The following is a 26,874-nucleotide window of genomic DNA, read 5'->3' as shown; positions in this document are numbered from 1 at the left end:
CCCCGCAGAGCAGAGGCACATTTCGAAAGACACAGTTTCGAGGGCAGACCACAGAAGCCACAACCTCACAAACAAAGCCCACTTACCAGAGCCAGTATCAGCGGGGAGGTTTTTGGGGACAATATAGAGGAGGACAGTTTCAAAGAAACAGAGGAAAGTTCCAAAGTCCCAAAACTCCTCAAAACAAACAGTGACTTCAAGGTCACAAATCCCCAACACATAACACCTGTGGGGGGGAGACTAACCAAGTTTTACACACATTGGGAGGAAATAACAACAGACACTTGGGTCTTAGCAATTATCCAGCATGGTTATTGCATAGAATTTCTCAAATTCCCTCCAAACGTCCCACCGAAAACACACAATATATCAAAACAACATATAGATCTTCTAGGACTAGAAGTTCAGGCATTGCTCCAGAAAGAAGCAATAGAATTAGTACCAAAAGAACAATTAAACACAGGAGTTTACTCACTGTACATCCTGATACCCAAAAAAGACAAGAGCCTGAGACCTATACTAGATCTCAGAACATTAAATACCTACATCAAATCAGACCACTTTCACATGGTTACTCTACAAGACGTATTCCCACTGCTCAAACAACAAGACTACATTGACAACACTAGACCTAAAGGATGCATATTTCCATATACCAATACATCCTTCACACAGAAAGTACCTAAGGTTTGTATTCCAAGGGATACATTACCAATTCAAAGTGTTGCCATTCGGAATAACAACTGCGCCAAGAGTTTTTACAAAATGCCTAGCAGTAGTAGCTGCACATATCAGAAGGCAGCAAATACATGTGTTCCCATACCTAGACGATTGGTTAATCAAAACCAATACGCTAAAACGGTGTTCAAAACACACAAAATATGTCATAGAAATCCTACACAAACTAGGTTTCTCAATCAACTACGCAAAGTCACACCTGCAGCCCTGTCAAACACAGCAATACTTAGGAGCAACAATCAACACAGCAAAAGGGATTGCTACTCCAAGTCCACAAAGAGTACAAACATTTCACAATGTAATACAGGCCTTGTATCCAAAACAAAGAGTACAAGTCAAAATGATAATGAAACTACTAGGCATGATGTCCTCATGCATAGCCATTGTCCCAAATGCAAGGTTACACATGCGGCCCTTACAACAGTGCCTAGCATCACAATGGTCACAAGCACAGGGTCAGCTTCTAGATCTGGTGTTGATAGACCGCCAAACATACATCTCGCTTCAATGGTGGAACAGTATAAATTTAAACCAAGGGCGGCCTTTCCAAGACCCAGTGCCACAATACGTGATAACAACAGATGCTTCCATGACAGGGTGGGGAGCACACCTCAATCAACACAGCATCCAAGGACAATGGGACGTACAGCAAAAACAGTTTCACATAAATCACCTAGAACTGTTAGCGGTATTTCTAGCGCTGAAAGCATTTCAACCCATGATAACCCACAAATACATTCTTGTCAAAACAGACAACATGACAACAATGTATTACCTAAACAAACAAGGAGGGACACACTCAACACAGTTGTGTCTCCTAACACAGAAAATATGGCATTGGGCGATTCACAACCACATTCGCCTAATAGCACAATTTATTCCAGGAATTCAGAATCAGTTAGCAGACAATCTCTCACGGGATCACCAACAGATCCACGAATGGGAGATTCACCCCCAAATACTGAACACTTACTTCCAAATTTGGGGAACACCACAAATAGATCTATTTGCAACATAGGAAAATTCAAAATGCCAAAACTTTGCATCCAGGTACCCACAACATCAGTCTCAGGGCAATGCGCTATGGATGAACTGGTCAGGGATATTTGCGTACGCTTTTCCCCCTCTCCCACTCCTTCCATATCTGGTAAACAAGTTGAGTCAAAACAAACTCAAACTCATACTAATAGCACCAACATGGGCAAGGCAACCTTGGTACACAACACTACTAGACCTGTCAGTAGTACCTCATGTCAAACTACCAAACAGACCAGATCTGTTAACACAACACAAACAACAGATCAGGCATCCAAATCCAGCATCGCTGAATCTAGCAATTTGGCTCCTGAAATCCTAGAATTCGGACACTTAGACCTCACACAAGAATGTATGGAGGTCCTAAAACAGGCTAGAAAGCCTACCACTAGACACTGCTATGCAAATACATGGAAAAGATTTGTCTATTACTGCCATAATAATCAAATTCAACCTTTACACGCATCTACAAAAGATATAGTAGGATACTTACTACATTTGCAAAAAGCAAAACTAGCTTTACCCAGTATTGGATCTTTCATAAATTCACATGCTTGAATCATCCCCGTCGTCGAAGTGGGAGTCCCACGGTACATAAAATAGCAAATAATAAAAAAGAATTTTTTGCCATAGGCTATAATGGAGTCAGAGCTTGCTCATATAGCCTATCCATGTCCTTTTGTGAAAGGGCCCAAATCTGCCTGCTGTCCAATCAGGCACTAGCACCCTCTAGAACCTTCTCCAGAGAAGCTCTCTTCCTCAGATTTTCTACCGCACATCGTGTGAAGGGAGTCTCCCTGAGCTCTGCTCAGTTTTTTCTTCTACTTCAGAGATTTTCTCTCAAGAAAGCTTCAAATATGTCAGATTCTTCTAGAAAAGGCCTTTTCCGCCCTTGCAAGACCTGTGGGAAGAAAAGGCTCCATGTGGATGACCCACATAAAGAATGTTTGTACTGTCTCTACCCACAACATCAGGTTAAGGACTGCAAAATATGTCGCACCTTCTCCACAAGGACCCTCGGAGACCGGGAGGGCAGACTCCTGACATAGTTACAGGCCAAATCCTGTACTTCAGGTGAGGAGAGTGGGTCAGAGAGGCCACATAAAAGGTCCAGATCTGAGGACCTAGGCCACATAGAGAAATCCAGAAAGAGGCAGAAATCTCATCATGGGAAGGGCTTACAGACTTCAGTCTCCTCTGAGCCTTCCTCTCCTCTTCAAAAGAAGGAGTCTTACCATCTATCGCCTTCTTCAGAGCCTTCTACTTCTGGAAAGATGACCATCGTCGGCGAGACCATCGTCGGCGAGACCATCGTCGGCGACTCCACCGTCTACGGAAAAATCTGCACCATCCACGGCTGCATCAACTTTCACGCCATCGACAGCAGTGATGCCTAGCGGACACGTTGAGGCCATTCCTACCTCTTCCAGGTCTCCAGCTCTCCGAGCCATGGTCAGCATCAGAAGTCTACCTGCACAGGACGTTTATCCTACCGACACATCTCCAAACAAGGTGTCGGCTTTACTACCCAGTCATCTTCTTGACTGGGAGGAATCGGACGAAGGTCCTTTTGGAGATGCACATAGCCCTTCGCAGCTCCATGTCAAATATCAAGATGACGATGAAGAGAATGAGTATGAACAGTATCAACCATACTACTCTCATCAGGACCAATACTATGAAACACGGGAGCCTCAACACAGAGACACCGTAGAAATGCCTTCCTCCTTAATCCAGGATTTACAATCCATGCTTCAGGATTATAGGAGAAGGTTTCCAGCGGAAGGTCAACCACCGGCGCCGGTCTCTACGGTGACGCCAGGTAATGCTCCTCCTCCTCCAGCTACTCCAAGATCAACATCACACTTGGTGTTAGCTGCACCCCCCAGAGATGAAGGTTCCACTTCAGGGGAAGAAGAACAAGAAGAAGGAGAAGTTTCTACTCCACAACATCCTACAGAGGAATGGGATGATTACTTGGCCCCCACTCCTTCTCCACCACCTCCTCGCCCCTCTGATTCTCCGCCCGAGGACATAGGTGGTTTCCATAATCTTATGGACAGAGCCGCAGTACGTTTCCACCTACCAACATCTGTCTCCCAATCGGAATGTTTCCTGCTTGATTTCAAAGAACAATCACGGAAGTCGGTACGGTCCATTCCGATTATTGATTACATTTGGAGCGAGGGCACAAAGATTATGCGGAATCCGGCTACTGTTCCTCCAGTTCCACAAAAACTGGATAAAAAATATAAGGCGACCCAAGATTCTCCGGCATGCCTTACTGGCCATCCAAAGCCTGATTCGGTCATCTCACAGGCTGCTCAAAGGTGCTCCAAAAATCCATCAACGCCTATCTCCACTCCTCCAGACAAGGAAGGTCGCAGACTGGATAATATAGGCAAAAGATTCTCCTCAATGTCTGCAATCACTGTCAGGGCAGCAAATTCATTAGCAATTTTAGGCCGATATGATCGTCAGATGTGGTCCGACATGCAACCTTTCCTGGACCTCATCCCAGAAAATAAGCAAGAAGAGGCACGAAAGATCCTACAGGAAGGTGAGCGTGCGTCGGAAGAGATTATTGACTGCGCTCTGGACATAACCTCTACTGGTTTCCGCCAACTAGCGGGCGCCGCTGTCTTAAGACGACAAGGTTGGCTCAAGGCCACATCCTTCAGACCAGAAGTGCAGTCCCGAATTCTAGACATGCCTTACGATGGGGAATCTTTGTTTGGCAAACATGTGGATGACGCACTTCAAACCATTAAGACTGACACAGACACGGCCAAGTCCCTGGGTTCCCTGCAGTACAGGAAGCAGCCCTTTCGAGGGGCTAGAGGGAGGTTTCACCTCATTTCGAGGTTCCTTTCATAGACAGTACCAGCAATCGCAGTACAGGCCCTCATACCATCAGCAGTACAGGCAATCATCGACTGCCTCCTATACCAGACAGGGAGGGAAACGAAGACAGGGGTCACAATCCAGAGATCAACCCAGAAAGCAATGATCTTCCACAGGCACCGGCTATGCTCCCTCAATGCCCGCAACATCAACAAATAGGAGCAAACATTTCCAACTTCATCCAAGAGTGGAAGAATATAACATCGAACAAGTGGTTGCTAGATATAGTGACAAGAGGTCATACCCTGGAGTTCACAGAAAAGCCACCGCTTCACCCACCAACATCAGGCAGCTCTCTCCACCTTCGTCTGCTTCAAGCGGAAGTCCTCAGCCTTCTGGCCAAAGGGGCTATAGAGGCAGTTCCTCTGCAGCAACGAGGTCTCGGATTCTACTCCCGTTTTTTTCCTCATAAGGAAGAAGTCGGGAGAGTGGCGTCCTATATTAGACCTCAGGAAGCTCAACAAGTTCCTTCGGAAACAATCCTTCAGGATGATCACATTGTCAGATATCTTGCACCTCTTGAATCCTGGAGATTTTATGACAACCTTAGATCTCCAGGACGCCTACTTCCATGTTCCAATACACCTAAAACATCGCAAATATCTCCGTTTTACAGTAGCCGGTGCCCATTATCAATTCAGAGTCCTGCCATTTGGCCTCAGATCAGCTCCGAGAATCTTCACGAAATGCCTTGCCCCAGTCGCAGCCTCCCTCAGAAGCAAGGGTTTGCAAGTATTCCCTTACCTGGACGACTGGCTCATAAAAGCTCCGTCATCTCTACTAGCCTCAAAAGCCACAGATGCCTGCCTAAGACTATTCAACAGTTTGGGTCTAACAGTGAACCTACAAAAGTCAGTCTTGTTCCCCGCACGCAGGAGAGTTTTCCTGGGAGCAGAATTGGGCACTATCCAAAACAAGGCATATCTTACCCTAGCAAGGCAGCAGAAGCTGACCCAATTGGCTGTCACAATCTCCGCAAGAAAGTTCGTTTCAGTACGACTATTCAAATCGCTTCTGGGCATGATTTCCTCAGCCATAGTCCTAGTACCGCTGGCAAGACTCAAGATGAGACCTCTACAAGAAGAACTACAACTCCAATGGACCCAGTCACAAGGATCCTTCGACGATTTAATAATCATCACACCAAGGATTCGGCAGACGTTAGAATGGTGATCCCACATCAACCACCTCTCCCACGGTCTAACCTTTCTGGCACCAATAGCAGATTTCGTTATCACCACGGACGCCTCCCTGGAAGGATGGGGAGGCCACTTACAGGACATACGCATTCAAGGCAGATGGTCCAAGCTCCAAAAGGAGATGCACATAAATCTGTTAGAACTGAAGGCGATTCATCTTACGCTCAAAGCTTTTCTGCCACGCATCGCAGGATCATCCGTGTTAGTCAGAACAGACAACACAACAAGCATGTTCTACATCAACAAGCAGGGAGGAACAAGATCCCTCTCCCTCTCAAGGGAAGCTCAGTCTCTCTGGAACTGGCTCACACGGAACAACGTCCGCCTCAGGGCAGAGCACCTGGCTGGGGTCAACAATGCTCTAGCGGACTCTCTCAGCAGGACAGACGACAACTGTCACGAGTGGGAACTCAACCAGACCATACTCGAGCATTTTTCAACGATGGGGTCGGCCAATCCTAGACCTGTTCGCCACCAACCTGAACGCCAAATGCCAGTTTTACGCCAGTCGATACCCACTCCTGGGGTCGTGGGGAAATGCTCTTTTGATAAGATGGTCCGGGATCTTTGCATACGCTTTTCCCCCCATTCCACTGATTCCCAGACTCCTCAGGAAAATGAAGACCGAAGGCTGCAAGATCATTCTCATAGCCCCCAAGTGGCCGAGGCAGTACTGGTACACGGAGCTCCTCCTCCGGTCAATAGCCAATCCAGTCCGTCTCCCTTGCAACCACAATCTTCTTTCGAAGAATCAGGGTCTCATCTTACATCCCGACCCAACTTCACTGCACTTGCATGCTTGGCTCCTGAGTTCAGAGAGTTCCAAGATATGAACATCGACCAAGAATGTAGGCTCATATTATCTAAAGCGCGAGCGGAGAGCACGAATAAGACATACAAATTAAAATGGAAGAGGTTCTGTGTTTGGTGTTCTCAGAACAATTTTCACCCATTTCAAATCAATCCTGAGCAAATTCTTTTTTACCTGCTCTCCCTTTCCAAGGCTGGTCTTTCCTATGCATCAGTCAAGATTCACCTAGCAGCTATAGCCTCTTACAGACGATCGGCTAACATGCAGTCTATTGGTTCAACCAGAGTCATCAAACAGTTTATGAAAGGACTGTTCCCCACCTTTCCTCCAGTTCGCTTACCTCCGCCAGAGTGGCACCTTAATATTGTTCTCTCCCAGCTCATGAAAGCCCCTTTTGAACCCATCCATAGAGCTGAACTCAAGTACATCACCTGGAAAGTGTCAACCTTGCTCGCTCTCACCTCTACCAGAAGAGTCAGTGATATACCAGCGTTCACTACTAAAGAACCCTTTTTAGTTTTTTCTGAGGATTTCGTTATGCTCCGAACCAATCCCAGATATATTCCCAAAGTTCCATCTTCATTCCACCTCAATGAACCAGTTATTCTACGAACCTTTTTTACAAACCCTACTACGATAGCAGAGAGAACTCTCCATTCTTTGGACATTAAACGATGCCTAAAATTTTACCTGCAAAGTACCAAGAACATCAGGAAATCAGACCAACTCCTAGTATCTTATTCTCTGGGACGTCAGGGAACAGGAGTAACCAAGGCCACTATAGCCCGATGGATTTCTTCCACAATCCAATTTTGTCACACCAAGGCAGGAAAACCCTTGACTAGGCGCCCGAGAGCCCACTCTACAAGAGCAGTCTCCACATCGGCTGCTTTGTTTCAAGGTATTGCCCTTGAAAAAATTTGCCAGGCTGCGACATGGAAAACCACACACTCCTTTACGCAGCACTATTGTTTGGAGTCATCACAAAGAACAGACTCTAGTAGGACAAGCTGTGCTACGCCATCTCTTTCATTAAGGTGAGACCTTTCCTTAGTTATAGTCATATGGTTTAAGATGCAGATAACCAGGTTTCTATTGTGTTTCCTGGTGAAATATCTAAAGTGTACGTATGTATGTACTTATTAATGTGTATGCAGATAGATGAATTTTATCTATATTTATATATATATATATATATATATATTTATATATATATATATATATATATGTATATATGCACGTACTTAGAGTATCTGTATTCCTTCGTAACTCACGCTCAGAAATGTATGAGTTTTCTATAAATGTTATTATTATTATTATTATTATTATTATTATTATTATTATTATTAACTATAATTTAGATAGAGGGTCTTCATGCTCGCACCCTCCACCCACGCTGGATACAATGTTTATCAACCATACTGCTGTCTATTCAGATTCAAGCATGTGAATTTATGAAAGATCCAATACTGGATAAGAAAACAAGTTACTTACCTGTAACTACAGTTATCCAGTATTGGTATCTTTCATAAATTCACATGCGACCCACCCTCCTCCCCTTTGATGCTCGCATTCCTCTCAGGTTTTTAATTTTTCACTCTCGTGCTGGAAAATCTGAGGAAGAGAGCTTCTCTGGAGAAGGTTCTAGAGGGTGCTGGTGCCTGATTGGACAGCAGGCAGGTTTGGGTCCTTTCACAAAAGGACATGGATAGGCTATATGTGCAAGCTCTGACTCCATTATAGCCTATGGCAAAAAAAAAAAAAAATGTATTATTTATGTACCGTGGGACTCCCACTTCGACGACGGGGATGATTCAAGCATGTGAATTTATGAAAGATACCAATACTGGATAACTGTTGTTACAGGTAAGTAACTTGTTTTCTTCTCTTCCATAAAAATACATCTTACTGCAATTTCAGCTTACCTGCAAATTACGCACTCAACTTCATTATTTAGGATACCTGTCATAAAAGCGTTTATGGAAGGCCTAAAGAGAATTATACCACCAAGAACGCCACCAGTTCCTTCATGGAACCTCAACATTGTCTTAACACGACTCATGGGTCCACCTTTTGAACCCATGCACTCTTGTGAAATGCAATACTTAACGTGGAAAGTTGCATTTTTAATTGCCATCACATCTCTAAGAAGAGTGAGTGAAATTCAAGCGTTTACCATTCAAGAACCATTTATTCAAATACACAAAAATAAAGTTGTTCTACGAACAAATCCTAAATTTTTACCAAAAGTAATCTCACCGTTCCACTTGAATCAAACAGTAGAATTACCAGTGTTCTTCCCACAGCCAGATTCTGTAGCTGAAAGAGCACTTCATACATTAGACATCAAAAGAGCACTAATGTACTACATTGACGGAACAAAACTAATTCGAAAGACAAAACAATTATTTATTGCCTTTCAAAAACCTCATACAGGAAATCCAATTTCAAAACAAGGCATTGCTAGATGGATAGTTGAGTGCATTCAAACCTGCTATCTTAAAGCTAAAAGAGAACTGCCTATTACGCCAAAGGCACACTCAACCAGAAAGAAAGGTGCTACCATGGCCTTTCTAGGAAATATTCCAATGAACGAAATATGTAAAGCAGCAACATGGTCTACGCCTCATACATTTACCAAGCACTACTGTGTAGATGTGTTAACTGCTCAACAGGCAACAGTAGGTCAAGCTGTACTAAGAACATTATTTCAAACTACTTCAACTCCTACAGGCTGAACCACCGCTTTTGGGGAGATAACTGCTTACTAGTCTATGCACAGCATGTGTATCTGCAGCTACACATGCCATCGAACGGAAAATGTCACTTACCCAGTGTACATCTGTTCGTGGCATTCGTCGCTGCAGATTCACATGCGCCCACCCGCCTCCCCGGGAGCCTGTAGCCATTTAGAAGTAGATCTTAAACATTTGTACATTTGTAAATATATTACTTTAAACTTCATTATGTACATACGCATTCACTCCATTGCATGGGCACTATTACTAGCATACACAACTCCTACCTCACCCTCTGCGGGGAAAACAATCTAAGATGGAGTCGACGCCCATGCGCAATGGAGTCGAAATGGGAGGAGTCCCTCCGTCTCGTGACTCGGAAAGACTTCTTCGAAGAAAAACAACTTGTAACACTCCGAGCCCAACACCAGATGGCGGGATGTGCACAGCATGTGAATCTGCAGCGACTAATGCCACGAACAGATGTACACTGGGTAAGTGACATTTTCCATATATACATACATACATACACACTTTGGATCGGCGTTTCCTTATCTGCACCAGACCGTCAAAGGTGCTTGTCTCGATACGCGCGCCATCGCGTATTATGTCAACACATTTCTCCCGCACTCACGAAGAAAGACAACACTCCACGAACACAGTTCATTGAGTTAGTCGTCTACAGGGACGCGTTTCGGCGTTGCCGCCTTCTTCAACCCGATATATAAATATATATATTTTCGATGGCATGTGTAGCTGCAGATACACATGCTGTGCATATCCCGCCATCTAGTGTTGGGCTCAGAGTGTTACAAGTTGTTTTTCTTTGAAGAAGTCTTTTCGAGTAACGAGATCGAGGGACTCCTCCCCTTTCGGCTCCATTGTGCATGGGCGTCGACTCAATGTTAGATTGTTTTCTTTCCGCCCTCTGGTTCGGACGTGTTCCTCTTCGCTCCGTGTTTCGGTTCGGAAAGTTAGTTGAATCTCGGAAAACTCGATGGTATTGTTTGCGTTCGGTATCGGGTTAGTTATAGTAGATCGACACCGAATAAAAGAAGAGCTCCTGTAGCCCTTTGGGGCTTCCATTCCCCTGCGGGGCCTGGTCGGCCCGACCGCGTGCGTATTCAAGGCTCATGGAACGGACCCCATTCCGCTTCTGCCCCGAATGCCACAATAAGTATCCTTACACAGACCAGCATTTGGTCTGTAATTTGTGTTTGTCCCCCAAACACAAAGAGGATAACTGCGAGGCCTGTCGGGCATTTCGGTCGAAAAAGACGCTACGGGACCGAAGAGCTCGAAGGCTTCAAATGGCGTTGACGCCGTCAGGACACTACGACGTCGAAGAAGAGTAGACTTTCTCCATTCCGGATTCGGACTCTGATGAGGCCAAAAGTGAGCAGCCGGCGAAAACCGTGAGTAAAACTGCCCCGGCCAAAACTCGCACCAAAATAATGAAAGCCCAGGGGACGCCATTGCCGGCAGGCCATGGCTTAATCCGTAAGCACGGTGACCAACCATCGGCACCGAAAAAGGGCACACACGTGTCAAACAGCCGACTGCGGTCGAGATACCGGCACAGAGTATACTCTGCACCGAGATACTGGCTCCGACCAAACTCGATACCGGCTCCGACCAAAGTCGGCACTGAGAGATCGGCACCCCGAAACCAAAAAAGGTGGCTTCAGAGCCGAGAAAGACTGCGGAAAAAGTTTCGGAGCCGAAACAGGGCTCCTATTCCGAAGAACAAGGCCTTTCATCACAACTTAAAGGCCATAAATTTGGACAAGAATTACAGCTGGGAGAGCCAGACTATACACAAAGAAGGCTCCATATTCAGAAAGACACAGGGAAAATAAGAACTCTTCCCCCTATTAAAATGAAAAGGAAACTTGCTTTCCAAGAAAACAGATAAACAGCCAAAAGCAAAAGTGGCTAAAGAAAAAACTCCACCACGTTTTTCGCCACAACCATCGCCACAGCACTCACCGCAACTGTCACCAATTGCAATACCCCCAATGTGCAATCTCCAACGCACACAGGGATGAGCCAGGATGACCCAGATGCATGGGATCTATACGATGCACCAGTATCTGACAATAGTCCAGATTGCTACCCGGCAAGACCGGCACCAGCAGAAGACAGTACTGCTTACATGCAGGTGGTGTCCAGAGCAGCTACTTTTCACAATGTAGCACTGCATGCTGAACCTATTGAGGATGACTTTTTATTCAATACTTTGTCATCAACACAGAGTCTGCCGATGTTACCAGGGATGTGAAAACACGCAAAACAAGTGTTTCAAGACCCCGTTAAATGCAGAGCCATTACACCTAGGGTGGAAAAGAAATACAAGCCTCCCCCTACGGACCCTGTGTACATCACGCAACAACTAACACCTGACTCTATAGTAGTAGGCGCAGCCCGCAAAAAGGCAAACTCACAGACTTCTGGGGATGCACCACCACCCGACAAAGAAAGTCGAAAGTTTGATGCAGCGGGCAAAAGAGTTGCAGCACAGGCAGCCAATCAATGGCGCATTGCCAATTCACAGGCTTTATTGGCAAGATAGACAGGGCTCATTGGAATGAAATGCAGCATTTTATTGAACATCTTCCCAAGGAGTTTCAAAAGCGGGCACAGCAAGTGGTGGAGGAGGGCCAAAGTATCTCCAACAACCAGGTACGATCGGCGATGGACGCAGCGGACACAGCCGCCAGAACTGTAAACACAGCGGTCACTATTCGGAGACACGCATGGCTACGCACCTCTGTATTTAAGCCAGAGATTCAGCAAGCTGTGCTTAATATGCCTTTTAATGGACAGCAGTTGTTTGGGCCGGAGGTGGATACAGCTATAGAGAAGCTAAAGGACACCGACACGGCCAAAGCCATGGGCGCGCTCTACTCCCCACATAGCAGAGGCACCTTTAGGAAGCCACACTGTAGAGGGGGGGTTTCGAGCCCAAAGCACAGAACCCTCAACCTCACAGGCCAGACCCGCATACCAGGGCCAGTATCAAAGAGGAGGCTTTCGGGGACAATATAGAGGTGGACAGTTCCCTAAAACCAGAGGGAAATTCCAAAGCCCAAAGACCCCACAAACTAAACAGTGACTTCAATGTCACAAATCCCCAACACATAACACCAGTGGGGGGGGGGGGAGACTCACAGATTATTACAAAAATTGGGAAGAAATAACTACAGACTCGTGGGTCCTAGCCATTATCCAACATGGTTATTGCATAGAATTCCTACAATTACCACCAAATGTGCCTCCAAGAACACACGTCCAAACAGCACTTGGATCTATTACAACTAGAAGTTCAAGCGTTGTTACAGAAAGAGGCAATAGAACTGGTACCCATCCATCAGAAAGGAACAGGTGTTTATTCCCTGTATTTTCTAATACCAAAAAAGGACAAAACTCTGAGACCCATCTTGGATCTCAGAACACTAAATCTTTACATCAAATCAGATCACTTTCACATGGTAACACTTCAAGACGTGATCCCCTTGCTCAAACAACAAGACTACATGTCAACATTCGATCTCAAGGATGCTTACTTCCATATACCCATACATCCTTCACACAGGAAATACTTAAGGTTTGTAATCCAAGGAGTACACTACCAATTCAAGGTGTTACCATTCCGATAACAGCCCCAAGGGTATTCACAAAATGCCTTGCAGTAGTAGCCGCTCATATAAGGAGACAGCACATGCACGTATTCCATACTTAGACGATTGGTTAATAAAAACCAGCACTCAGCAATAGTGTCTTCTTCACACACAATACGTTATAGAAACTCTACACAAACTAGGGTTTTCTATAAATTACCAAAAATCACATCTACAACCATCCCAGATACAACAATACTTGGGAGCAACACTCAACACACAAAAGGCGATTGCCTCTCCAAGTCTGCAAAGGGTACAAGCGTTCCAAAATATAGTATTAAACATGCAGCCAAACTAACACTACCAGGTGAAGTTTGTAATGAAACTTCTAGGCATGATGTCTTCATGCATAGCCATTGTCCCAAACGCAAGATTACACATGCGGCCCTTACAACAGTGCCTACCAAAACAATGGACACAAGCATAGGGTCAACTCCAAGATCTAGTGTTGGTAGACCGCCAGACACACTTCTCGATTCAATGGTGGAACCCTATAAATTTAAACCAAGGGCGGCCATTCCAGGACCCAGTGCCTCAAGACGTGATCACAGCAGATGCTTCCATGATGGGGTGGGGAGCACACCTCAACCAGCACAGCATACAGGGACAATGGGACAATTAACAAAAACAACTGCACATAAATCATTTAGAACTGTTGGCAGTGTTTCTAGCATTAAAAGCATTTCAACCACTGATAGCCCACAAACACATTCTTGTCAAAACCGACAACATGACGACAATGTATTACCTCAACAAACAAGGAGGGACACACTCGTCACAACTGTGTCTCTTAGCACCGAAAATTTGGCATTGGGCAATTCACAATCACATTTGCTTAATAGCACAATACATCCCAGGCATTCAGAACCAGTTGGCCGACAATCTCAGTCGAGATCACCAACAAACACACGAATGGGAAATTCATCCCCAGATCCTACAAAATTACTTTCTACGCTGGGGAACACCAAACATAGACCTATTTGCAACAAAGGAAAACGCAAAATGCCAAAACTTTGCGTCCAGGTACCCACACCCTCAGTTCAAGGGCAATGCGTTATGGATCAGTTGGTCAGGGATATTTGCTTACGCTTTTCCCCCTCTCCCACTCATTCCTTATCTGGTAAACAAAGTCAAAACAAACTCAAACTAATACTTATAGCACCAACCTGGGCTCGCCAACCGTGGTACACAACACTGCTAGATTTATCAATAGTACCTCTGTAAGGAAATGCCTCCTTGGCATGGTTGCCCCCTGACTTTTTTCCTTTGCTGATGCTATGTTTACAATTGAAAGTGTGCTGAGGCCTGCTAACCAGGCCCCAGCACCAGTGTTCTTTCCCTAACCTGTACTTTTGTATCCACAATTGGCAGACCCTGGCATCCAGATAAGTCCCTTGTAACTGGTACTTCTAGTACCAAGGGCCCTGATACCAAGGAAGGTCTCTAAGGGCTGCAGCATGTCTTATGCCACCCTGGAGACCTCTCACTCAGCACAGACACACTGCTTGCCAGCTTGTGTGTGCTAGTGAGGACAAAACGAGTAAGTCGACATGGCACTCCCCTCAGGGTGCCATGCCAGCCTCTCACTGCCTATGCAGTATAGGTAAGACACCCCTCTAGCAGGCCTTACAGCCCTAAGGCAGGGTGCACTATACCATAGGTGAGGGTACCAGTGCATGAGCATGGTACCCCTACAGTGTCTAAACAAAACCTTAGACATTGTAAGTGCAGGGTAGCCATAAGAGTATATGGTCTGGGAGTCTGTCAAACACGAACTCCACAGCACCATAATGGCTACACTGAAAACTGGGAAGTTTGGTATCAAACTTCTCAGCACAATAAATGCACACTGATGCCAGTGTACATTTTATTGTAAAATACACCCCAGAGGGCACCTTAGAGGTGCCCCCTGAAACCTATCCGACTATCTGTGTAGGCTGACTGGTTCCAGCAGCCTGCCACACTAGAGACATGTTGCTGGCCCCATGGGGAGAGTGCCTTTGTCACTCTGAGGCCAGTAACAAAGCCTGCACTGGGTGGAGATGCTAACACCTCCCCCAGGCAGGAGCTGTAACACCTGGCGGTGAGCCTCAAAGGCTCACCCCTTTGTCACAGCCCAGCAGGGCACTCCAGCTTAGTGGAGTTGCCCGCCCCCTCCGGCCACGGCCCCCACTTTTGGCGGCAAGGCTGGAGGGAACAAAGAAAGCAACAAGGAGGAGTCACTGGCCAGTCAGGACAGCCCCTAAGGTGTCCTGAGCTGAGGTGACTCTGACTTTTAGAAATCCTCCATCTTGCAGATGGAGGATTCGCCCAATAGGGTTAGGATTGTGACCCCCTCCCCTTGGGAGGGGGCACAAAGAGGGTGTACCCACCCTCAGGGCTAGTAGCCATTGGCTACTAACCCCCCAGACCTAAACACGCCCTTAAATTTAGTATTTAAGGGCTACCCTGAACCCTAGAAAATTAGATTCCTGCAACTACAAGAAGAAGGACTGCCTAGCTGAAAAACCCCTGCAGAGGAAGACCAGAAGACGACAACTGCCTTGGCTCCAGAAACTCACCGGCCTGTCTCCTGCCTTCCAAAGATCCTGCTCCAGCGACGCCTTCCAAAGGGACCAGCGACCTCGACATCCTCTGAGGACTGCCCCTGCTTCGAAAAGACAAGAAACTCCCGAGGACAGCGGACCTGCTCCAAAGAAAAGCTGCAACTTTGTTTCCAGCAGCTTTAAAGAACCCTGCAAGCTCCCCGCAAAAGGCGTGAGACTTGCAACACTGCACCCGGCGACCCCGACTCGGTTGGTGGCGATCCAACACCTCAGGAGGGACCCCAGGACTACTCTAAGACTGTGAGTACAAAAACCTGTCCCCCCTGAGCCCCCACAGCGCCGCCTGCAGAGGGAATCCCGAGGCTTCCCCTGACCGCGACTCTTTGAAACCAAAGTCCCGACACCTGGGAGAGACCCTGCACCCGCAGCCCCCAGGACCTGAAGGACCGGACTTTCACTGGAGGAGTGACCCCCAGGAGTCCCTCTCCCTTGCCCAAGTGGAGGTTTCCCCGAGGAACCCCCCCCTTGCCTGCCTGCAGCGCTGAAGAGATCCCTAGATCTCCCATTGACTTCCATTACAAACCCGACGCTTGTTTCTACACTGCACCCGGCCGCCCCCGCGCTGCTGAGGGTGAAATTTCTGTGTGGACTTGTGTCCCCCCCGGTGCCCTACAAAACCCCCCTGGTCTGCCCTCCGAAGACGCGGGTACTCACCTGCAAGCAGACCGGAACCGGGGCACCCCCTTCTCTCCATTCTAGCCTATGTGTTTTGGGCACCACTTTGAACTCTGCACCTGACCGGCCCTGAGCTGCTGGTGTGGTGACTTTGGGGTTGCTCTGAACCCCCAACGGTGGGCTACCTTGGACCAAGAACTAAGCCCTGTAAGTGCCTAACTTACCTGGTAAAACTAACAAATACTTACCTCCCCTAGGAACTGTGAAAATTGCACTAAGTGTCCACTTTTAAAACCGCTATTTGTGAATAACTTGAAAAGTATACATGCAATTTTGATGATTTGAAGTTCCTAAAGTACTTACCTGCAATACCTTTCGAAAGAGATATTACATGTAGAATTTTAACCTGTGGTTCTTAAAATAAACTAAGAAAAGATATTTTTCTATATAAAAACCTATTGGCTGGATTTGTCTCTGAGTGTGTGTACCTCATTTATTGTCTATGTGTATGTACAACAAATGCTTAACACTACTCCTTGGATAAGCCTACTGCTCGACCACACTACCACAAAATAGAGCATTAGTATTATCTATTTTTACCACTATTTTACCTCTAAGGGGAACCCTTGGACTCTGTGCATGCTATTCCTTACTTTGAAATAGCACATACAGAGCCAACTTCCTACAACCTCATATCAGATTACCAAACAGGCCAGATCTGTTAACGCAACACAAACAACAGATCAGACACCCGAACCCAGCATTGCTCAATCTAGCAATCTGGCTCCTGAAATCTTAGAATTTAGACCTTACACAAGAATGTAGGGAGGTCATTAAACATGCTAGAAAACCCACTACAAGACATTGTTACGCAAACAAATGGAAAAGATTTGTTTACTACTGCCACACTAATCAAATTCATCCAGTACAAGCTTCTGCAAAGGACATTGTAGGCTACTTAATAAACTTACAAAAGTCTAAACTAGCATTCTCTTCAATTAAAATACATCTCACGGCAATATCTGCCTATCTGCAAATTACACATTCAACATCGCTTTTTAGAATCCCAGTCATCAAAGCATTTATGGAGGGACTAAAAACAATCATACCCCCAAGAACACCACCAGTACCTTCGTGGAACCTTAATATTGTATTAACACGACTCATGGGACCACCATTCAAACCCATGCACTCTTGTGAGATGCAATACTTAACTTGGAAAGTGGCCTTTCTAATAGCTATCACATCACTTAGAAAAGTAAGTGAGATACAAGCTTTTACTATACAAGAACCCTTTATACAAATACATAAACATAAGGTGGTTCTCCATACAAATCCCAAATTCTTACCAAAAGTCATATTGGCGTTCCACCTAAACCAAACAGTGGAACTCCCAGTCTTCTTTCCACAACCAGACTCAGTAGCCGAAAGAGCCTTACATACATTAGACATAAAGAGAGCACTAATGTATTACATTGACAGGACAAAACAATATCGTAAAACAAAACAATTGTTTGTAGCCTTCCAAAAACCTCATGCAGGTAATCCTATATCCAAACAAGGCATTGCCAGATGGATAGTTAAATGTATTCAAACTGCTACATCAAAGCAAAAAGAGATATACCTATTACACCAAAAGCGCATTCCACTAGGAAAAAAGGCGCCACAATGGCTTTTCTGGGGACTATACCAATGACAGAGATTTGTAAGGCAGCCACTTGGTCTACGCCTCATACATTTACTAAGCATTAGTATGTAGATGTGTTAACAACACAACAAGCCACAGTAGGACAGGCTGTATTAAGAACATTATTTCAAACAACTTCAACTCCTACAGGCTAAGTCACCGCTTTTTAGGGGAGGTTACTGCTTATTAGTCTATGCACAGCATGTGTATCTGCAGCTACACATGCCACTGAACGGAAAATGTCACTTACCCAGTGTACATCTGTTCGTGGCATGTTGCCTTGCAGATTCACATGCGACCTCCCCGGGAGACACTAGCCATTTTAGTTGCATTAAAAATGTATATATGTAAAACGTTTTTGACTTAAATACCCTATGTACATACACATTTACTCAATTGCATGGGCACCTCTAGTATCCTTACTTAAACAAGTCCAACCTCACCCTCTGTGGGGAAAACAATCTAAGATGGAGTCGACGCCCATGCGCAATGGAGCCGAAAGGGAGTAGTCACTCGGTCCCGTGACTCGAAAAGACTTCTTCGAAGAAAAACAACTTGTAACACTCCGAGCCCAATACTAGATGGCAGGAACAGTGCACAGCATGTGAATCTGCAGCGCAACTTGCCACGAACAGATGTACACTGGGTAAGTGACATTTTCCATATATATTATTATTATTTTTTTTTTTTACCATGTCATACCTCAATAATTTGTAGGTAGTAGCATGGTTCTATGTAAACGGGTTAAAAAAATTATATACAAAACTATAAATAAATGTTACTACCTATTACCACTTTGAGATGGCAATATTTAGGGAACAACAATAAAAGCTACTACTTACCTGTATGTAAAGTATTAAACCAAAACACAGCCAAAGTATCCTTCAAACTACATGGCTGCCTTTTACGTTTTGTAAAGACAGCCATTAGCCAATGATATACTGACTTGTCATCACCATGTACTGCAGTATACTTGAAGTTACTGTGGTGTACTATGGCATAATGCAGCGTTTCCCAACCTGTGGTCCGCGGACCCCTAGGGGTCCATGACACATTCTCAGGGGGTCCGCAGGCCTGGACCGGCATGAAGGCACTTCTCCAGCTGGGCCCTCTGCAGAAAAATGTGCATGCTTTTTTATCTGGTTATTCATTTGTGCGACGGTTTTAAAAGCACTGCAAAGTTCAGTGTAAGCTTTCGGACAAAAATAAGTGTAAACTCTGGTGATTAATGTACCTGCTGGAGAGATGGGAGTTTGTCTATTGGCAGATTTGACTCACTGGAGGTAGTGCAGATGGTTAATATGCCAGATGCAAAGAACATGTATCATGCAATGAACCGCATCTTATGTGCATATCACAGTGGGTTACAGCTTTTGTCACAGAGATTTTTTTTTTATTGTGAAGCTCATAAGTCACAATCATAATCTAGCACAGCGAGTTATGAACTGCCAACAACGAACTACATGGAACAAATTATAAAATTATATTTTTTTCCAATTCTTTCATAACTGCAAAAAAAAAAAGGTTTGCTTGCATAGGAGTATGCTATTATTAAAGTCAAGGCTAGCCCCTGTGTTATGTTCTGAATCCTGAGTTTGTGTTTCTCCAGACCAAGCGCTCTTAGAAAATGCCTAACAATATGAATGAGGTGAATCCTACACCTTGTAGTCCCCTGTCAAGTGTTTTGACACCCTATACTCGTATGAGAGGTGCTATAAATCAAATTAAATACATGTGACAGAGAAGCTATGGAAAGATGAGAGGCCTTTATGGTTTTACTTTCTTTGCCCACCACACATTAAATTAAAAAGTTTACGTATCTAAAAATAAAAACAAAAATCGCTTGGGAAATGTAGAATGTGACTTGAGGATTCAGCTTTCCTAAATAAAACCAAAACATTGAAAAGTTATTCGCCGAGATGCAGCACCAACTTTCCCATTGAAGTTTTCCAATTTTTGCATTTTTTTCCAATATATAATAATGATATGTTTACTAATTTGAGTATTTGTTTGGCATGTACTTGTTTGTGTATTTTTTGCGAATTATTGTTTTAATGTTTGAAATTTAAATCGTACAAATTTCTTGGGGGTCTCCGGCTTTCAGTAGTGATTCAGTGGGGGTCCTCGGGAGTCAAAAGGTTGGGAAACACTGGCATAATGTATACCTAAGTATTTTAACATTTATAATTTTTAACTTCACACTGATAACTTTGACAATTAAAAAATGAAATAAAAATATTTACACCTGCTACCAAAAATTACCATTTCCACTCCATAATCTATATTTACCCCCACTCCAACCTATGCCACTCCAATATACCCCACAACACTGTACGCCACTTCACTATATGCTATTCCACTGTACCAACTATATGCTACACTACGCCACTACGCTCTTTCACTCCCCTCTACGCCACTTCACCGTACGCCACTCCTTTGTGCTAAAAAGCCCCTCCACTCTAGGCCCCTCCACTCTACTCCACTGTTTGCCACTCCACTCTACTCCGCTGTATGAAATTCCTCTCTACTCCACTGTATGACATTCCACTCTACTCTAGTGTATGACGTTCCACCGTTCGGCTCGCTCCACCCTAAGTCACTCTAGTATTTGCCCCACTCGAAGCCACACCACTCTATGCTATTTCACTCCATGCCAATTGTTCTTAAAGATAATAGAAAGAGGCTATGCCATCCCCTTTTCATCATACCCCCATCCCACCTCCTCAGTTCTATCAGTTGAAGGCTTGCCTTAGGAATACCCAACAGGAGATGCTGTTGGTTTTGCAGAAAGGAGAAGTGGAATTGGTTTCTGAGCAGGAACTTGAGCAGGGGCGCTATTCTCAGTAATTTCTGGTTCTGAGAAGTATGGTGTTCTGAGTCTGAGACCTCGTGCTCTTGAAATTTTACCTTCACTGGGAAAAGTTCAAGGCTTCTCCTGTCTTAGGTACTCTTGGCCCTGGTAGTGGATGACCCAACTGTGTTTCACAGCTTGTAGGATGCATATTCTACATACCAATCCTGCAGTCACGTCGGTGGTGCCTGCAGTTCGTGGTATATTCCATCCTTTACCTGTTTGCATTCCATACATTGGGACTGACATTAGTACTCTGGGTCTTCACCAAGGCTATAGCAGTAGCCCTCGATCTCTTATGTCTAAGATTGGCTGCTCAAGGCATGGCCAGAGCAGCTGGTGTCGGATCACCTGTATTTCATAGCATACCTGCTATTGGACTGTATTTTCCATCAAGCTCCCTAAGTCTCACCTTGAGTCAATTCAGCACCTCTTAACCATAGGAGTAGTACTGGTCATAACACCCTTACTAGCTTTCCTTCACCCCCAGCAGATCCAGGGAAGTTTAGAATATGATTCTTATGTTTGAGCTGGGGTGTTCGGGTGGACAGGTTCCAGTCCTTATGGTCATTTGCAGTCCTGGTCTGCTGACTTCCTAATTTTGGTTTGTCACACAAGCATGCTAGCATGTGAGGGCTCTGCATTGGTACTCCCATATGCAGTGGTTGCAACAGGGGGTGATCTGTCAGACATCAGAATTCCCTCAAACTCTGCACGGACATACTGTGGTAGTCCGTAGAGAAGAACCTGATGCAAAGGAAGCACTTTTGTCCATCGCCAGCAGTGACCACAGTAGTGGTGGACAAATCCACCTTCATCTGGAGGAACTGCTGATAAGTGGACTCTGGAGAAGCAAGAATTAGGAATGAACCTCCTTGATCTGTTGTTGATTCACCTGAAAGCTTTTATATGCCCTCTCTCATTGGTCTCTCTGTCAAGATCTTAACAGGCAAATGTGATTGAATGTCATATTTCAACAAACATTGAGACATGGTGTCTCAGCATCTCAGCTTGGAGGCTTTGGAGCCCTGGGCCTGGGTGCAAGTGCATGTCTAGTTGCCAACTGTCAGGCTGTCTGAACACCAGAGCAGAAAGCCTGATTTGTAGAGTGTGAGAGCAACAAGAAGGGAAAGGCAGTTCAGAAGAGGACCTTGTCACAGGGGATTGTTCTCAGTATTAGTATTTGGAATGCCCTTGCTTAAAATGAACCATCAATGGGAATCCTTGCTTTTGCCACTAGATTGCAGGCTTCAACATTGGCAGTAGCTTTCCTGTGTCTGATATGTGAGGCAATATGTGCTTTACTTTACAATTTTGGGAAGCACTATTACCTGGATTAGGAAGTAAAAAGGGGTGGCCATTGTTTCTGTGCTGCAGGCTTTCTTAGTATGACCACTCACTCCTTCGTTACCTCTACTTGCAAACTGGTAATGTTATGGTACCTTTTCAGAAGGTGAACAATACGAAGGTGGAAGAAACTCTCAGAAGGCAAACTTGCTTTCCTTCATTCATGATCTTGTGATGAACACTCTACCTGTAGGTTCTTCACCGATCCTTCCCATCTGACCGTTCTACAGTTAGGGTCACAGACATCTGTATTATTAACCTTCCGATTTATTTGTTGCACTGCATGTTTCACATTCGGTCGGATGGTATTTTCATCTCCACCTCTAAGGATGTGTAAAAGTGGACGAGGAACTGACGCTGTGGCCCCACATTTGCATTATATGGCTCCAGTAATATTACACTTGCGCAGCATTTTGCAACGTAATGGGGCCAGCACACCTGTGTACATGGTACAGCTATTGTAAAGTTTCTGAACCCAGATTGGGTCTTGGATTATTTCAAAGGTGGCAAATCTGCAGGTGCTTACTGGAAATGTCATTACCAAAGTTAAGTAACACATGGAAATGTCTTAATCAGAGCTGAAATTATGTGAATTAATCCATTTTCAATTGAAATAATTGATTTGATTAAATGTTAAAGTATGCATTTGGATAGGCAACGTCATTCAACTACATTAAAAATAGTATTTTGTTTTAAAGTTTAAAACAATTGTTCTTGTCTCCTCTGGTTTTGTTCAGATGCAGAGTACGGTCCGAGAGCACAGAGATGGTGGTCATGCTGGAGGAACTTTTAACAAATATAACATTCTAAAGGTAGAACTTTATTAATCAAGAATGTTTGAAACACTATGGTAAAAGATTCCGCAACTAATTTTTTGATGGATGGCTTCCCATTGCCTATTCCCAAACTCTGAACTATCCCCAACCATCAGACTTTATACTGTCTCAAGTGATAATGTCAGACAGGAGATCCCCAACCGCTGCTTAATGAGATGTAACAAGTCCCTAAAAAAAATTGGACATGAAGCAGGGTCTCATACTACAGTGCCTTTTCGCTGACTAATGTAGGATTTTTTTAACACGTTTCAATGGTCCTTTCTATGAGTTTGAGAGAAAATGTCACAGCACTAAGGGCCTGATTACGACTTTGGCAGAGGGGATTACTCCATACCAAATGTGACGGATATCCCACCCGCCCGCCGAATTATGAGTCCATTATATCCTATGGAATTCGTAATATGGCGGGCAGGATATCCGTCACATTTGGGACAAAATAATCCCCTCCGCCGAAGTCGTAATCAGGCCCTTAATGTTGAAAATATGTTTGAAGGCATGTGTGGCTGTAGATACATATGTTCTGCACATTCCTGCCATCTAGTGTTGGGTTCTGATGTGTGCAGGTTGTTTTTCTTCGAAGAATCTTCTTGAGTCACGTGGTAAAGTGACTCCTCCTTTTGGTGATATTGCGCATTGGCATTGACTCCATTGTTAGATTGTTTCATTTCGGCAGTCTGGTTCGGACATGTTCTTCAGTGCTCCGGCTTGAGACTGTTTCTTCTAGCTCTATTGTGTACATCTACACCTCGACTCCCATTGGTATTGTTCTCAATCACTTTTTTCTATTTCACCCATCAATAATAAAGAAAACGACCACTCGTTGATTTGATGCGCTTTACTCACGGCCTTTGTGCCTAGCCCATCCGGGCCTTCTTTCCTCATCTTGTCGGTCTCCAACTACGATGAGCTGCTAATGGAACAGACTCCATTCAGATTTTTTATCTCACTGCCATGCAAAGTAACCTCATACGGACCTCCATCAGGTATGTAAACCTGTGCCTGTCTCCCGACCACGATGAGGAGAACTGCAAAGCCTGTTGATCATTCTGAGTGAGAAAGATGCTATTGGATCGCAGAGTGTGGCGAAAGGAGATGCAACGTAAGGACCTCGAGGAAACCCCAAACATCTTTGGTCTTCATCACACAGAACAGGAAGAGGAACTGCACGAGGACGTGGCAGCAGAAGATGTGGCCCTTTCCGTTCCGGACTTCAAGTCAGACTCTTTGGCCTGTGTTCTGGCTAAACCACAGATAACCCATTGAAGAGCCTCTGCTTTCTGACCAGTTGTTGGATGTGGACGAGGGGTAACCATCGATCTTCTAAGTGGATGGGCATTGGGTTTGATTGCCGCCGCTTTCTCAGAAGACTTATACTTGTTATTCAACGGGTTTCTGCAATTTTTTGTCAATTCTTTTCCCAGTATTTTTTCCATTTTATACGACTTGTAACACTTGTTGTTACAATGATAAAATATGTGATCCTCTACACCCATCAGGTTCAATCTTTTGTGTAATTCGTCTTGCTGTATTTCTGCAGCCTCTCAAACTCTCTTCTGTCCGGCTGCAGTGATTTTTAGTTTTTCTTTCGGATTAGTTTGGCATATGACTCATATTTCTTTGAGGGAGTCATCAGATTTTGTAGTTAGCAGCACTCTGTCAAGAGGTAAAGATCCTCTTTTACCACCTGCTTCACTCATGCTTCACTCATGCTTCACTCATGTTTACGAATTTGAATTAATGGAAAACCTGAAACAAAAACAATATTAAATAAATTACCAATATGATAGAGCCACTATTTTGGAAAATGGCAGAAAGGTTGCTCTGAGGAGTTATTTTATGTCTCTATTAGACTACTTGACCCCCAAAACCTATGTTTTGACAACAAAATGAAGTATATAGGTCTCATGGTTCCTGAAATATTACATAGTCACTTCAACAAATGTGCCATTTTTAAAAATGTTATCCAGAAAACTTTGTCCCGGATCAGCAATGTCTAGCCAAGCTAAATTATTTCTCTAATGATCCAAAAATGAAAATCTCTAAACAACAATTTTTTTCCACATCAAAGCACCACCTTACTTTTGTGGAGGCAATTTAACTGCCAGTACCTCCTAAAAAGAAAAAGGACATTGCCACTAGTCTTTTACATCCACCTTTGCCTATTTCTCCCCCACCTCCTCTTCCTTCTTCACCACCAGCACCTCCTTCGCCATATCACTCACTTGATGACCTAGGTAACAGTACTCCTTTAGGTTCCCCACAATCATACGTAGAAGATCAGGGCGATATAGAAACCTACCGCAGCCACCTACAGACCCAGTCGATCTTTATGATATTGACCCCACTGAACCCAGACCTATAACCAGCTAAGCCCTCACCCCCAGATGATACAACATCATTCCAGGAATTGATAGCTAGGGCTGCTGCATACCATCAGGTCCCATCGCATAAAGATCCTATTGAGGTTGGCTTTCTTTTTGAAACGTTTTCTACCACAGGGGCATATCAGTACTTGCCTAGGTTAAGAGGATGACACGTCATGTAGAAGAGATCTTTAAAGATCCAGTATGTACTCGCAGTATAACACCAAGGGTAGACAAAAAATATATGGCTGCACCCTTGGACCCTACATACATTAAGGGTCGACTCCCTCCAGATTCTTTAAAAGTTCAAATGCACGGAAAAGAGAAATTTCCCACACATCAGCAGATGCCCCTCCACCTGATGAAGAACATAATTTGACTGTTGCTTCTGGTAAAAGGGTCGTAGTCTGAGCACCCAATCACTGGCGTATAGCCAACACATAGTGCTCTTGGCAAGATACGACAGAGCCAGTTGGAATGAAATGGAGGAACTCCTTCAGCATCTTCCTGAAGAGTATAGTTAAAAAAGAGAGCAAATCTTTCAGAAGGCAAAGTGAATTTCTAACAACTCCACTAGATGTGCCCTTGATGCATCAGGCACAGCGACTTGGAGTATTAACACTAGCATTCTATTACGTAGACATGCCTGGTTGCGCAAATCTGGGTTTAAACCTGAAGTTGCAACAAGCACTTTTAAATACCTCTTTTGATCAGGAACATTTATTTGGCTCACAAATAGACCACATGTAAGAAAAAAATATAATGAAGTCACCAACTCTATGGAGGCACTTCAAACTCCCACTCATTCTGGCTCCTTTCAGTGCCCCGTGTACAAACAGAGCACCAAACCTACATCAGAATCATCTACCTCTCCAATAGACAACAACATCAAACATGCCCCTTCAAAGGTTTTTACTGAGGCACATTTAGATGTAACAATTTAAAAGGTTGTGGTAAAGCTGCCTCCACTCGTGCCACTCCCTCCACCTCTGAACAGTGACTCTTTACAGTTCCCCTTAACCATATAACACCTGTTGGGGGACGTCTACAACTATTCTTTATCGCTTGGGAAAACATAACAGTAGATCAGTGAGTGTTGAGTATTATCTAGCATGGTTATTATCTGGAACTCATAAAAACACGTCCAAACATCCCACATCGCAGACACAGTCTCTCCTCAGAACAATTAACCTTGCTCAAACAGAAAGTACAGGCATTCTTGCTGAGAGGGGCCATAGAGCATGTCCCTCTTCAACAGCAAGACTGTGGAGTAGATTCACTATGCTTCCTCATTCCCAAAGAAGACGGTTCACTTTGTCCTATATTAAACCTCAGGCCACTAAATTGTTGCATACTATTGGAACACTTTCATGTGGTAACTCTACAGGATGTGATCCCCTGATAGAAGGTGACTATGTCTGCATTAGACTCAAAGGACGCTCCCATTCCAGTACATCCAGCGCA

General features: G+C 44.5%; 1 protein-coding gene across 2 annotated transcripts in view; it reads left to right on the top strand.

Annotated features, from left to right (window-relative positions):
- The window catches only part of TNKS2 (tankyrase 2), a 511,364-nt gene that overhangs the window by 313,095 nt on the left and 171,395 nt on the right, over nucleotides 1–26,874 (top strand). For both annotated transcript variants that reach the window (XM_069239858.1, XM_069239857.1), the window contains one exon: nucleotides 22,949–23,023. In XM_069239858.1, coding sequence (XP_069095959.1) covers nucleotides 22,949–23,023 — 75 coding nt within the window. The remainder of the gene's footprint in view (nucleotides 1–22,948; nucleotides 23,024–26,874) is intronic.

The sequence above is a fragment of the Pleurodeles waltl genome, chromosome 6, assembly GCF_031143425.1.
Source record: "Pleurodeles waltl isolate 20211129_DDA chromosome 6, aPleWal1.hap1.20221129, whole genome shotgun sequence".
NCBI lineage: Eukaryota > Metazoa > Chordata > Amphibia > Caudata > Salamandridae > Pleurodeles > Pleurodeles waltl.
This window is presented reverse-complemented; position numbering and strand designations above follow the sequence as displayed.